The sequence below is a fragment of the Gracilinanus agilis genome, chromosome 1 (genome assembly GCF_016433145.1).
Source record: "Gracilinanus agilis isolate LMUSP501 chromosome 1, AgileGrace, whole genome shotgun sequence".
Taxonomy (NCBI): Eukaryota; Metazoa; Chordata; class Mammalia; order Didelphimorphia; family Didelphidae; genus Gracilinanus; species Gracilinanus agilis.
Window position 1 is genome coordinate 755,367,442 of NC_058130.1, and position 12,544 is coordinate 755,379,985.

At 40.5% G+C, this 12,544-nt stretch overlaps 1 protein-coding gene and 1 pseudogene across 1 annotated transcript in view; both read left to right on the top strand.

Moving 5' to 3' along the window:
- The first annotated feature begins 295 nt into the window (after positions 1 to 295).
- TCTN1 (tectonic family member 1) overlaps positions 296 to 12,544 on the top strand; it is a 34,663-nt gene continuing 22,414 nt past the window's right edge. Inside the window, exons 1-2 of the mRNA XM_044685418.1 lie at positions 296 to 431; positions 5,479 to 5,599. Coding sequence (XP_044541353.1) covers positions 296 to 431; positions 5,479 to 5,599 — 257 coding nt within the window. The remainder of the gene's footprint in view (positions 432 to 5,478; positions 5,600 to 12,544) is intronic.
- Positions 9,976 to 11,112, top strand: LOC123244848 (annotated as a pseudogene).

Sequence of the window (12,544 nt, forward strand, 5' to 3'; positions counted from 1 at the left end):
TTCGGTTTCCCTGACGTCATCCTCCTCCCCCAGAGTCCCATCACTCTGCGCCCCCGACAGCAGCCTCCCCCGGTCCTCGGAAGCTGCTCACTTCTCCTGACGTCACCTCCCCTTTCCCCCTCCCCCCTCCCCCCTCCCCGGCTGGTCTTAACCCTTCCCTAGTTCGTCCCATTCCGTTTTTCCTTTCCCGCTCTACCCGCTTTACTCCCTTTCCCTATCCCTCCTCCTCCCGCGATGCCCCGCGGCGGCCTGCGGTTGTTGCCAGGGCGACGCGCGTTTCCGGCGTGGCCTGGAGATGGGGTCTCGGGGGCTGCTGGTGCTTCTGCTGCTCCTTCTGGCCGGGACTCCCAGGGACGACCCTCCTGTGACCGAGGCCCTCGAGCCCGCGGAGCTGGTGTGGAGTTCCAAGAGGCCCACGCCGGTCACGGACGGTGGGTACCGAGGCGGCGGGGGCGGATCCGCCTGGAGGCACGGCCCGGACCCCGCGGCGGACCCCCACACTTATTAAGCGCCTGCTGTTGTGCACCTAGAGCACCCACTGTGTGTGTGTGTGTGTGTGTGTGTGTGTGTGTGTGTGTGTGTGTGTGTGTGTGTGTGTGTGCATGTGTGCATGTGGAACTGGTGCTGAGGAGGAGCCCCGTAGTGAGACCCCAGCCAGTAGATACGACCACTAATTTATTAAGTTCCTGCTGTTCGCAGAGCTCTCTGGATCAGGGCACCTAGCCTGTACTGCTAGGTGCTGGAGAAACAAATACAAAAGTGCATCTTAGAGTTAATTATAATAATAAAAACAACTAACATTGATATAGCTCGTTAAGATTTGCAGACTATTTTACATGTGATAACTCATAGTCTTCACAACAACCCGGTGAGAGAAGGGCCGCTAGTCTACCCATTTTACAGATAAGAAAACCAAGTCAAACGGATTCAGTGATTTACTCTGGGTCTGAGGAAAGCTTTTCTGACTCTAGGTCCAATGCTTTGTTTTGTATGTCCTCTATTAAAACCCTTACCTTTCATTTTGGAATCAATACTGTGTATTGCTTCCAAGGCAGAAGAGCAGTGAGGGCTAGGCAATGGGAGTCAAGTGACTTGCCCAGGGTCATACAACTAGGAAGTGTCTGAGGCAACATCTGAACCTAGGACTAGGCCTGCCTCTCAATCCACTGAGCCACCCAGCTGCTCCTATATGTTCTCTAAAGGCAGGTGCCAGGATAAGATATAGGTCCTACCTAAAAGTAGCTAAAAGTGTGTTAGGGAATGACAACAAATAGACATGCTAACAGCTGACACTTACATGGCTACATAAATACAAACACATTATATTACTTATATAATATATATGCACATATAAACATTAAAGTTTGCAAAGCATTTTATATGTGCTATCATTTGATCCTCACCACAACCCTGCCAGAAGGTGCCATTATAATCACCATTTTATAGATGAGGAAACTGAGTCAAACAAAGGTAGAAGGATTTACTCAGCTAGTATCTTCAGCCCCGTTTAAACTGGAGTGTTAACATAGTGGATAGAGGCAGCAAGACTTGGATTTGAATCTTCTCTAAGATGTTACCTGTCTTACTGTGGATAAGAAACTAAACCCCTCTGGGACTGAATTATTTAATTTATAAAATGAAGGGAAAAAGAAGGCCCCTTCTTTCTCTAAATCCATGATCTTGCTTATTGAATATTTGCTTTATGCAGAATTCTGTCAGTTATTTGGGGAGATAGGAAATTTAGATTTTAAACTGTGCTCTCATGGAGTTTACAGTTTAGTAGGGGTATAAAAAAAAACAAAGCAAAAAAAATCCCCACAACACACATAATATAAATAAAGTTTTATTAAATATCTACTCTGTGTGTTTAGAAAAGACACGGTGTTCCTTGCCCTTGTGGACACCAGAATACAATAGAGCTGTATGAATTTAAGGTTGACCAAGCACTCTCATAGTTTTATTGAATGACCTTGTTTGTTGTTTCTGATTATAATAATCATTAATAAATTATTTTAGCCAAGAAATTTTAATCAATCAACAAGAATTTATTAAGTTTATAAAAATGATATAATCTCTACTCCTAAGGAGATTATGTTCTCATGTAATTTTATTTATTTTTTTAAAATGCCCTTACTTTCTCTCTTAAAATTGATATTTTATATCAGTTCCAAGGCAGAGGAGCTGTACGGGCTAGGCAATTGGAATTAAGTTACTTGTTCAGGTTCACACAGCTAGTCTCATGTAATTTTAAACCAAAGTTAGTTATACCATCTTGGAAAAGAAACAGCAGATACAGACAGTACCCCACTAAAATAAAAAGAAACTACATGACAAAATCAATGCCCTTCTCTGTTGACCTGAATGTTGAGGGGTGAGAGGTAAAACTGAATGACAATTGTGATACAGCATAGGAAATTGTGTGGGCCCAGAATGCCTAGAGCAAAACATCATGACAAACCCTGATAAGCCCTATTGGGTAAAGCTTGGATAAAGTTCAGGCCCTGGAGTGCCACCTGGACCTACCACCTTCAGAATAGTATGTCCCCAGAAAGCTCACTTAGGAAGTGTGGAGAAAAGGAGAGAGCTCTGGTTCTGAAGTCTTATGTTTAAAGTTTGTTTTTGCTCCATATTATATGACCTTGCTCAAGTCATTTCCTTTCTGGGCCTTTTAGTTTTTTCCTCTGTAAATAAAAGGTTTGAACTGGATGATCCCTTGCATCCCTTCCAATTCTAAAACCTATGAATGCTATCCAAACCCTACAGGGCCTGGAAACTTTCAGGGAAATTTTCAAGAATTGATTCAGAATGTTAGAACCTGAAAAACCCTTAGAAATCATTGGTTCTAGTGATGAGGAAGATGAAACCCAGAACAGGAAATAGTCATCAAAGTCTGTCACAGTTATTTAGCCCTTTATAGCAACAGCCCTGTGAGTATGGTAGTACTGGTATTTTTTCCCCATTTTAGAAATTAGGAAAATGTGACTCAGAAAGGTTAATGGCTTCGGTTACAGAGCTAGTAAAGAGGACAGGTTCTAATCAAAATCTTCTGACCCAATGGTCATTGCCTTTAAAAATATTTTTTATTGTTCATAAATATAATAATCAACACAAGTATTTTAAGAGACAAAGAACAGAGAAAATGCTTGCTTAAGAAATTGGATTTTTGTTATGTATTTTTTTTTTTTGAGACTGAGCCTTCCTCTTTTACCCAGTGACCATTCAACAGGGCCCACTCACCATAAATTGGCAGTGTAGCTTTGCCCTATTCTTTTTCCATCTTGGTTCAGTTTACCTCCTCTGAGGCTGCCTGTGTTGTCAAGGGTTCACCATTTTGGTTTCAGACTTAGACACCCAATGAGCTTTAGCCTTGTGGTGTCCCAGAACTCCCTCACTTCAGTGATCCATCAGCTTTGGCCTCTTCTGTCCTGGGGACTCCGGGCATTTGACCCAAACCTGCCATATGCTCATTTTTAATAAAAATGCTTATCTTCTGTTTTAGGATTGATACTAAGCATTGATTCCAAGGCAGAATAACAGTAAGGGCTAGAGGATCACACAGATAGGAAGCATCTTTATTTTTATTTATTTATTTGTTTAGAAAAATTTTCCATGGTTACATGATTCATGTTCTTACTTTCCCCTTCACCGCCCCCCCCCCATAGCCAATATGCATTTCCACTGGTTTTAACATGTGTTATTGATCAAGACCTATTTCCAGATTATCGATAGTTGCATTGGTGTGGTCATTTAGGAAGTATCTTTAGCTATATTTAAACCCAGGTACTCCTGACCCCAGGCCTGGCACTCTATCCACTGAGCCACCTAGCTGCTCCCTGCCATATGCTTTGAAAAAAGAAGCATGTGTAGATGTGTCCACACACATATTACATTTTGTAAGGTAATAGAATTGCTCTACTGTGTCTTCTATCCTTTTTTTTAGTGTATCTTAAAACTTGTTTTATTGAAGTTCTTTTTTGCATTGTTTCTCCTCATATTATGATTCTGGCCATTCCCTAAATTGCTCTCCTGGTTCAGCTTATTTCAGTCCATATTTCTTTCCCCCCCCCCTTTTTTTTTAACCCTTAACTTCTGTGTATTGGTTCCTTGGTGGAAGAGTAGTAAGGGTGGGCAATGGGGGTCAAGTGACTTGCCCAGGGTCACATAACTGGGAAGTGTCTGAGACCAGATTTGAACCTAGGACCTCCCGTCTCTAAGCTTGGTTCTCAATCCACTGAGCTACCCAGCTGTCCCCCCCTTTTTTAATTTAGAATATTTTTCCAGGTTACATGATTCATGATCTCTGCTTCCCTCTCTTTTTTCCCCCCTCCCAGAGCTGACAAGCAGTTCCACTGGGTTATACATGTATCATTGTTTAAAACCTATTTCTATGTTATTCATATTTGCAGTCAGTCCATATTTCTAAGAATCTCATATTCATCATTTCTTCTGGCATAATAAAATACATTATATTCATTTACCACCATTTATTTATTCATCCATTCTCTAGTTGAGGGCCTATTTTGTATCCAAGTCTTTGCTTTTTCTCCCAAAGAGGAAGACTGACATTGTGTTGGGCCTCAGTTTCCTCCTTCAAATTTCTTTTGACAAGTTGGATCATCTTTATGATAAAGCATAAATTTCATTCTTCATATAAGATCTATCTTATGCACCGTCTACAACCCTGAAAATGAAGTGAAACATTGAGAGACAACAGAACTCTGGTCAAATACAATGATCAGTGCTATTGTACTGTAAAGTTAAGTAATACATCTCACCTTTCTGTTAACAATGTATTAGGGGCAGCTGGGTAGCTCAGTGGATTGAGAGCCAGGCCTAGAGACAGGAGGTCCTAGGTTCAAAGCTGGCCTCAGACACTTCCCAGCTGTGTGACCCTGGGCAAGTCACTTGACCCCCATTGCCCACCCTTACCACTCTTCTACCTTGGAAACAATACACAGAAGTTAAGGGTTTAAAAATGTAAAAAAACAAACAAAAAAAACAATGTATTGTGGGGAAGGTACTTTGAAGGAGACATTATTTGGTTGCTGGGAAAATATCTTATATCAAAACAAAGAATATCCATGGATTTAAAAAATGACAGTCTAGTATTTTCCTGCTCCAACTTATTAATTTGCAATAGTCAATTCCCCAAAAATAGCATTAGAAAAATTCATATGTAACTTTGGAAGTCATCAGATTTTGTATTAGTTAACTGTATAGTAGAGAGGCAGCACATCATAGGAGATAGCTGGCTTTGAAGCCAGAATGATCTGGGTTCTAGTTCTACCTCTGACATGATGGCTTTGTGACCAGGGCAAGTCCCTGAATCTCTCAGGCAATTCTTTAAAACCTTACATTGCTGAGAAAGTGCTGACCCTCATTGGCGGAAGGAATTTTGGGAGTTCCCCATACCAATGAAATCATAAGTCTTGCTTCCATCTTAAAATACAGTTTGTTAACCTGCTCTGTTTTTTCTAGTTTCTTCTCTGTGTGTGTGTGACCTGTTAGTAGAAGAATGTGATATTAACTGCTGCTGTGATCCTGACTGCAGCCCCACAGATTTCAGTATTTTCTCAAAATGCTCAGTTCCATTTGTCAAGTAAGTTTACAACTTTGGTGACTCTACTAGCATGGGATTGCCACTTGATACTAATTCCTCTATTGCTTTCTGATGAATCTTTAGAGTATTCACCCGATCTGTGGAGACCTTCCTTTTGTTCTTTTAGCATTTACAGAATTCTAGTGTACCATTTCAATTGTGTATCCATTGTTTGAAAACTTTGTCACTGGCAGGAAACGAAAATTTGTTTTCTCCAATTCAGGGGATTATTTCAGATCATTTCAAGTCAGCCATTAGGACCTCTAGTGAGTTATCAATGGGACAGATATCATCACAGGAATCAGCTCTTAGTATGGGACTAGCCAGTTTACAATGCAGGGATAAGAGAGAGCGTAAGAGTTGTTTAGAAGTGCATGGTGCTATCCCTTGTGCCCTCAATGTTTCTGCTTAGAAAATGTATTGTGTTTCAGTGTTTAAATCATCAACAAACTTCAAGTCCCATTTTTTATAACATCAGTAAGCTATTTTCATGAACAATTTTTAGAAAAAAAAAGCTGTAGTTTGATTTCATACAGTTTTTGCTGATATGACAGAGTTCAGTAGGTAGGAAGACTTTGTTTAGACTTTTATGAATGGTAAATTTTCCAAAAATTCTGGTAGTTCATATTGTACGGGAGAACAATGGAAAACAGCATCTTTGGATGATTAGAATTTGAAGAATCCGTTTGCATTATTCAAATTTCAAGACTTTAAAAAATAAGTGCTCAGAGGAAGAGAATTGATGCAGATAGTAGGATGAGGAGGCTAACTTATTGTTCTGAGAGAGATAATTTAACTTTAGCTTTATAGAAGGCTTGCTGAGTGCTATTTGATAGATTGAATGCTCTTTAGAATTATACAGGGTGCTTTCATCTAAGCTTTTTTGCTGACCAAAGAAAAAATGGGTCCATTCCTTCAATATCCCAATGGATTTGTTGTTTCCTCCATGTTACTACTCCCTCTAACAACACAGATCGCAGTGCTTCCATATCTATATATCCTATATGACTCTAAGCTATACACTTACCTGCCATGGTGGGCAGGGCCCACCCTCAGTGTACTGAGGGCCTTCCTCAAGTCTCTAAACTATATATGGATGTCAGTGGAGCATGACAGCTACCTATCAGTTATCTTCTCTAATAGTTTTTTTTAATTTTTATTTTGAATATTTTCCCCTAGTTACATACTTCATGTTCTTTCCCCCTCCCCCAAACCCCTCTAACCCACCTTATCTGATGCACAATTCCACTGGGTTTTACATGTACCATCGATTAAGACCTAATTCCATATTATTGATAGTTGGACTAGAGTTATCGTTTACTGTCTACATCCCCAATAATATCCCCATCAGCCCATTTGTTCAAGCAGTTGTTTTACTTCTGGGTTTCTGCTCCCACGGTTCTTCCTCTGAATGTGGCTCGTTTTCTTTCTTATAAGTCCCTCAGCCTTGGTCTGGATCCTTGCATTGCTGCTAGTAGAGAAGTCTGTTATGTTCAATCTGTTTTCTTAAAGGAGTTTACAATAAATATAGGTGAGGTTTCTATGCAGTCCAGAAGCTCTTGGCCTATCTTCTTACTCTTGAACCATATTTCCCAGCACATTTTTTTTTTGCCAGCCTTCCTATATACATGCATTGAAGTCATTAAGTATTAAAGTATATTTTTATTTAATTAGAGGGTGGTCTTACAGAGTTCTTTAGCTTGACTGTCAGTCATGCCTGAAATGTTCCCCATCTTTTCTTCCACCCCTTGGAATTCCTGGTTTCCTTTAAAACTCATCTCAAGGACCACCTTCATGAAACCTTTCCTGGGTCTTCCAAGTGCTAGTGCAGCCTTCCCTCTAAGATTACCTCGTATCTGTTTTGTATGCCTTGTCGCCCATGCTAGAATGCAAACTTCTTGAGGGCAGGAACTGTTTGTTATCTCCTTTTTCTTTGTAGCTCTAGAACCCAGCCCAGTGCTGAGACTTAAATGCTTGATCAACCAATGAGTAGACTTTATCTTGTTATGGAAGTAGATGGAAGTAGAAACTACCATCATTTTTGCAAATATGAGATAACTAATGCCTTAGAAAATGATGTTTCTTGTTACCTTAGATGCATGGCATAGTGAACTCCACTAATTCCTTTATTTTTCTTTCCATGGAAACATTATGAACTTTCTATTTATCTGCAACTCTTTTTTTGGCTTTCTCATTTCATTAATAGCAAGAGAATCAAGGTAGGTGCAATGTTTATCCATCCATTCATTGAACAAGGATCTCATAAGAGTCCCAGTGTAAAAGCTGATATTTATGGTCAAGGTAAAAACTATGATTCTTAGCCCATTTATCAGCATTTGTCACTGTTAAAGTGGAAAGATTGAGGCTCATTTTGAATTTTCCATTTTTTATGATTTGCTTTGGTCAAAAAATTAATCACCAAGTGGCCATTGTATTGGTGACACCTATTTCTAGATAGGCCGACCCTCAGAAAGCAGACTTAGCCTGTGACTGGATCATACTCAAAACCTTTCTCATTTTAGAGAAACTTCCAGAGCTTATAGCTCCCCTGCATAGCCTTTAAGAACTCAAGACTCTCCTCCTCATTAGAATGGGACATTGTCCCATTTCTAAAACATAAAATCTCAATTAAGCAGAAAGTTTGGGGGAGGGGATTAATTTTCATTTTCTTGTTGATAGAAAGTTAAAGTTAAGTATGTTATTTTTGCTAGAATTATTCTTAATATACTGACATTCTTGCATAACTATCTTTTCAATTCTTGTTTTCATTAAGACTTTTTTAGTTCAGCTTTTGTCATCTCATTATTGCACTACTGTAAGAGTCACTAGTATCTCTGCCCCTTTTCTTTCTGTATTCCAGCCCATCACACGAACCATCATTAGATTAACCTTCCTAAATTCTGCATGTCACATTCTTAGCTAGAAACCTTTAATGTTTTTTGATTGCCTTCAGAATAACATTCAAACACCTTAGCCTGAATATTCAATGCTCCCTTATTTTATCTACACATTGTTCTCACTCTTCCCAAATTGTGCTCATTCATCCCTACCACTGTACCATTTGTTCTTTCTCTTCTCTTCACCTCTCAAGAATGACTTCCCTATTCTCCAGCACCTTTTCAATCCTTCAAGGTCCAATGAAGTTCCCTCTCCTATCTGACCAGTCCACTTGCAAGCGATGTCTTGTGCCTTGGAGTCCTAGTTTCTATTCTGTGCACCATTCACTTGGCAACTATCATTTATTTCCTTAAATTGTTAAGTTATCCTTTTTATATGTATATGCCTTATCTGCATTTTAAGTTCCTTGAGGGATTTACTGCCTTATGCTCCACAACAGTGCCTAGCAGCAATGACCAAATAAACATGAACAGACTGATCAGATGATTCCTTGCTTTTAGCAGGTCTGCTGGCTCTGCCTTCTGCTTTCAATTCTGCTTCAGTCGTCATTTATCAGGATCATCGTTAACTACTATGCTAGATATCTTTTCATAAATGCTGCTGGTATCATCTTCCTAACTATTTTTTTCCGGTTAACTACCTAACTCTACTTTTACATCTTCCTGACTTCATTATCTGGTCCATCCATCTGTCAAATTGATTGCCACCTGTAACCTCCTGAGTAGACTATCTACTTGGCTATGCCATAACTTCTAAGCATGAAAAGTATCAGATATTTTAGACAGATGTGTTTTCTTATTCCATATGATATATTCTTACTGTCTTTAATTCATAACTACATTCAGCAGACTAGGAATTCTTGAGTCATTTCTAGTGTCAAAGTTACAAACAAAATTGTTTTGTAATACAAGCCTTTATGGCAGTGGTTCCCATACTTTTTTGGCCTACCGCCTCCTTTCCAGAAAAAATATTACTTAGCACCCCCTGGAAATTATGAAACTATTTATTGAACTCAGAATAGAATGTAATACAAAAAAAGTGTGGCCATCACCGCCCCCCTGGATCGCTGCAGCACCCACTTTGGGAATCACTGCTCTATGGATTGTTACCCTAATTCTTTTTTTTTTTTTTTTAAATCTTTACCTTCTGTCTTGGAGTCAATACTGTGTATTGGCTCCAAGGCAGAAGAGTGGTAAGGATTAAGCAATGGGGGTCAAGTGACTTGCTCAGGGTCACACATCTAAGCTGTGTCTGAGGCCAGATTTGAACCTAGCACCTCCTGTCTCTAGACCTGGTTCTCAATCCACTGAGCCACCCAGCTGCCCCAGTTCCTTGGTTTTTAATGCTTACTTGTATCACAAAGCCCTTGCCTGTGTTTCATATTGTACTAAGTTTCTTGGTGGTTATTTATACATGTCTAGATTTTTTTTCTCTCATTATGAGAAAAGCAGAATTAAAAAATGCTTGATTTTCGGCTCTCAGCTCTTCACCCAAGCTCGCTGCCAGAATCCTCTGCTGCAGTCGCATCCTTTAGACAAGATGGTGAAGGTCGGAGTCAACGGATTTGGCCGTATTGGACGCCTGGTGGCCAGGGCAACATTCAGCTATAAAGAAGTAGAAATTGTGGCCATCAATGACCCCTTCATTGACCTCTCCTACATGGTTTACATGTTCCAGTATGATTCCACCTATGGCAAGTTCAAGGGCACTGTAAAGGCAGAGAATGGAAAGCTGGTGATCAACGGAAAACCCATTACCATCTTCCAGGAGCGGGATCCCGCTAACATTAAATGGGGAGATGCTGGAGCCGAGTACGTTGTGGAATCCACTGGCGTCTTTACCACCATGGAAAAGGCCGGGGCTCACTTGAAGGGAGGAGCCAAGCGAGTCATTATCTCTGCCCCTTCTGCTGATGCTCCAATGTTCGTGATGGGGGTGAACCATGAGAAATACGACAATTCCCTCAAGATCATCAGTAATGCCTCCTGCACTACCAACTGCTTGGCTCCCTTGGCCAAGGTCATTCATGACAACTTCAGCATTGTGGAAGGACTCATGACCACAGTCCATGCCATTATTGCTACCAGAAGACAGTAGATGGCCCCTCTGGCAAGCTGTGGCGGGATGGGCGTGGAGCTGCCCAGAATATCATCCCTGCTTCCATGGGTGCTGCCAAGGCTATGGGCAAGGTCATACCTGAGCTGAACGGGAAGCTTACAGGCATGGCCTTCCATGTTCCTACTCCCAATGTGTCTGTGGTGGATCTGACCTGCCGCCTGGAGAAAGCTGCCAAATATGACGATATTAAGAAGGTGGTGAAGCAAGCTGCAGAGGGGAACTTAAAGGGCATCTTGGGCTACACAGAGGACCAGGTAGTATCCTGTGACTTTAACAGCGACACCCACTCTTCTACCTTCGATGCTGGCACTGGCATTGCCCTCAATGACCATTTTGTCAAGCTCATTTCTTGGTATGACAACAAGTACGGTTATAGCCACCGTGTAGTAGACCTCATGAAGTACATGGCCACCAAGGAGTAAAGTGGAAAGCCATGATGGATCTTCATCCCCAGCCAAAAAAAGAGTAGTTCCACCACTGGGGAGCCCACATCCATAATAACTTATGTCCCTGTGCTGGGGATCCCATGCCCTCTTCACATCCCTGCCCCAGGCACCCCTGTAGTCGGGGAGAGGAGCATAGTCCTATCTTGTGTACCATCAATAAAGTCATCACGTTCAGTGCCAAAAAAAAAAAAATGCTTGATTTTCAAGCCGTTCCCTAATTGATAAATGGGCAAGGGACATGAATAGACAATTTTCATGTAAAGAAATCAAAACTATCAATAAGCACATGAAAAAGTGTTCTAAATCTCTTATAATCAGAGAAATGCAAACCAAAACAACTCTTGAGGGACCACCTCACACCTAGCAGATTGACTAAAATGACAGCAAAGGAAAGTAATAAATGTTGGAGGGGATGCAGCAAAATAGGGACATTAATGCATTGCTGGTGGAGTTGTGAATTGATCCAACATTCTGGATGGCAATTTGGAACTATGCCCAAAGGGCTTTAAAAGACTGCCCGCCCTTTGATCCAGCCATACCACTGCTGGGATTATACCCCAAAGAGATAATAAGGAAAAAATATGGGCACAAAAATGTTTAAAGCCATGCTCTTTGTGGTGACAAAATTGGAAAATGAGGCGATGCCCTTCGATTGGGGAATGGCTAAACAAATTGTGGCATCTGTTGGTGATGGAATACTATTGTGCTCAAAGGAATAATGAACTGGAGGAATTCCATGTGAACTGGAACAACCTCCAGGAACTGATGCAGAGTGAAAGGAACAGAACCAGGAGAATCAATTACACAGAGATGGATACACTGTGGCACAATCGAATGTAATGGACTTCTCTATTAGCAGCAATGCAATGATCCAGGACAATTCTGAGGGACTTATGAGAAAGAATGCTATCCATATCCAGAGAAAGAACTGTGGGAGTAGAAACACAGAAGGAAAACAACTGCTTGATCACATGGTTTGATGGGGATTTAATTGGGGATGTAGACTCTAAGAGAACACCCTAGTGCAAATATCAATAATATGGAAATAGGTCTTGGAATTACGCATTGGCTATGGGAGGGAGGTGGGAGGAGGGGAGGAAAAGACATGAATCATGTAACCATGGAAAAATTAAAAAGAAATAAATAAAAAAGAAATGCTTGATTTTAAAAGGTCAGTGAATAAACTCAGCAAAATATATCCATTTCTAACATATATATTCACAAATAGTCTCAGTATAACTGTTAACTTAGGATATTATATCCATCTGACCATTTTAAGCCACTCTTGTCAAAATAATCTGTATTGTATCCCTTATAACTTTTTTTAATTAAATTTTTTATTTTAACAACAAATTTCCACATAAGTTTCCCAAAGTTATATGATCCATATTGAGTCCCTCCCTTCTTCCCTCTTCCTCCCAGAAGTGACAGGCAATTCAGTCTGGGTTATACATATACTATCATACAAAACATATTTCCATAT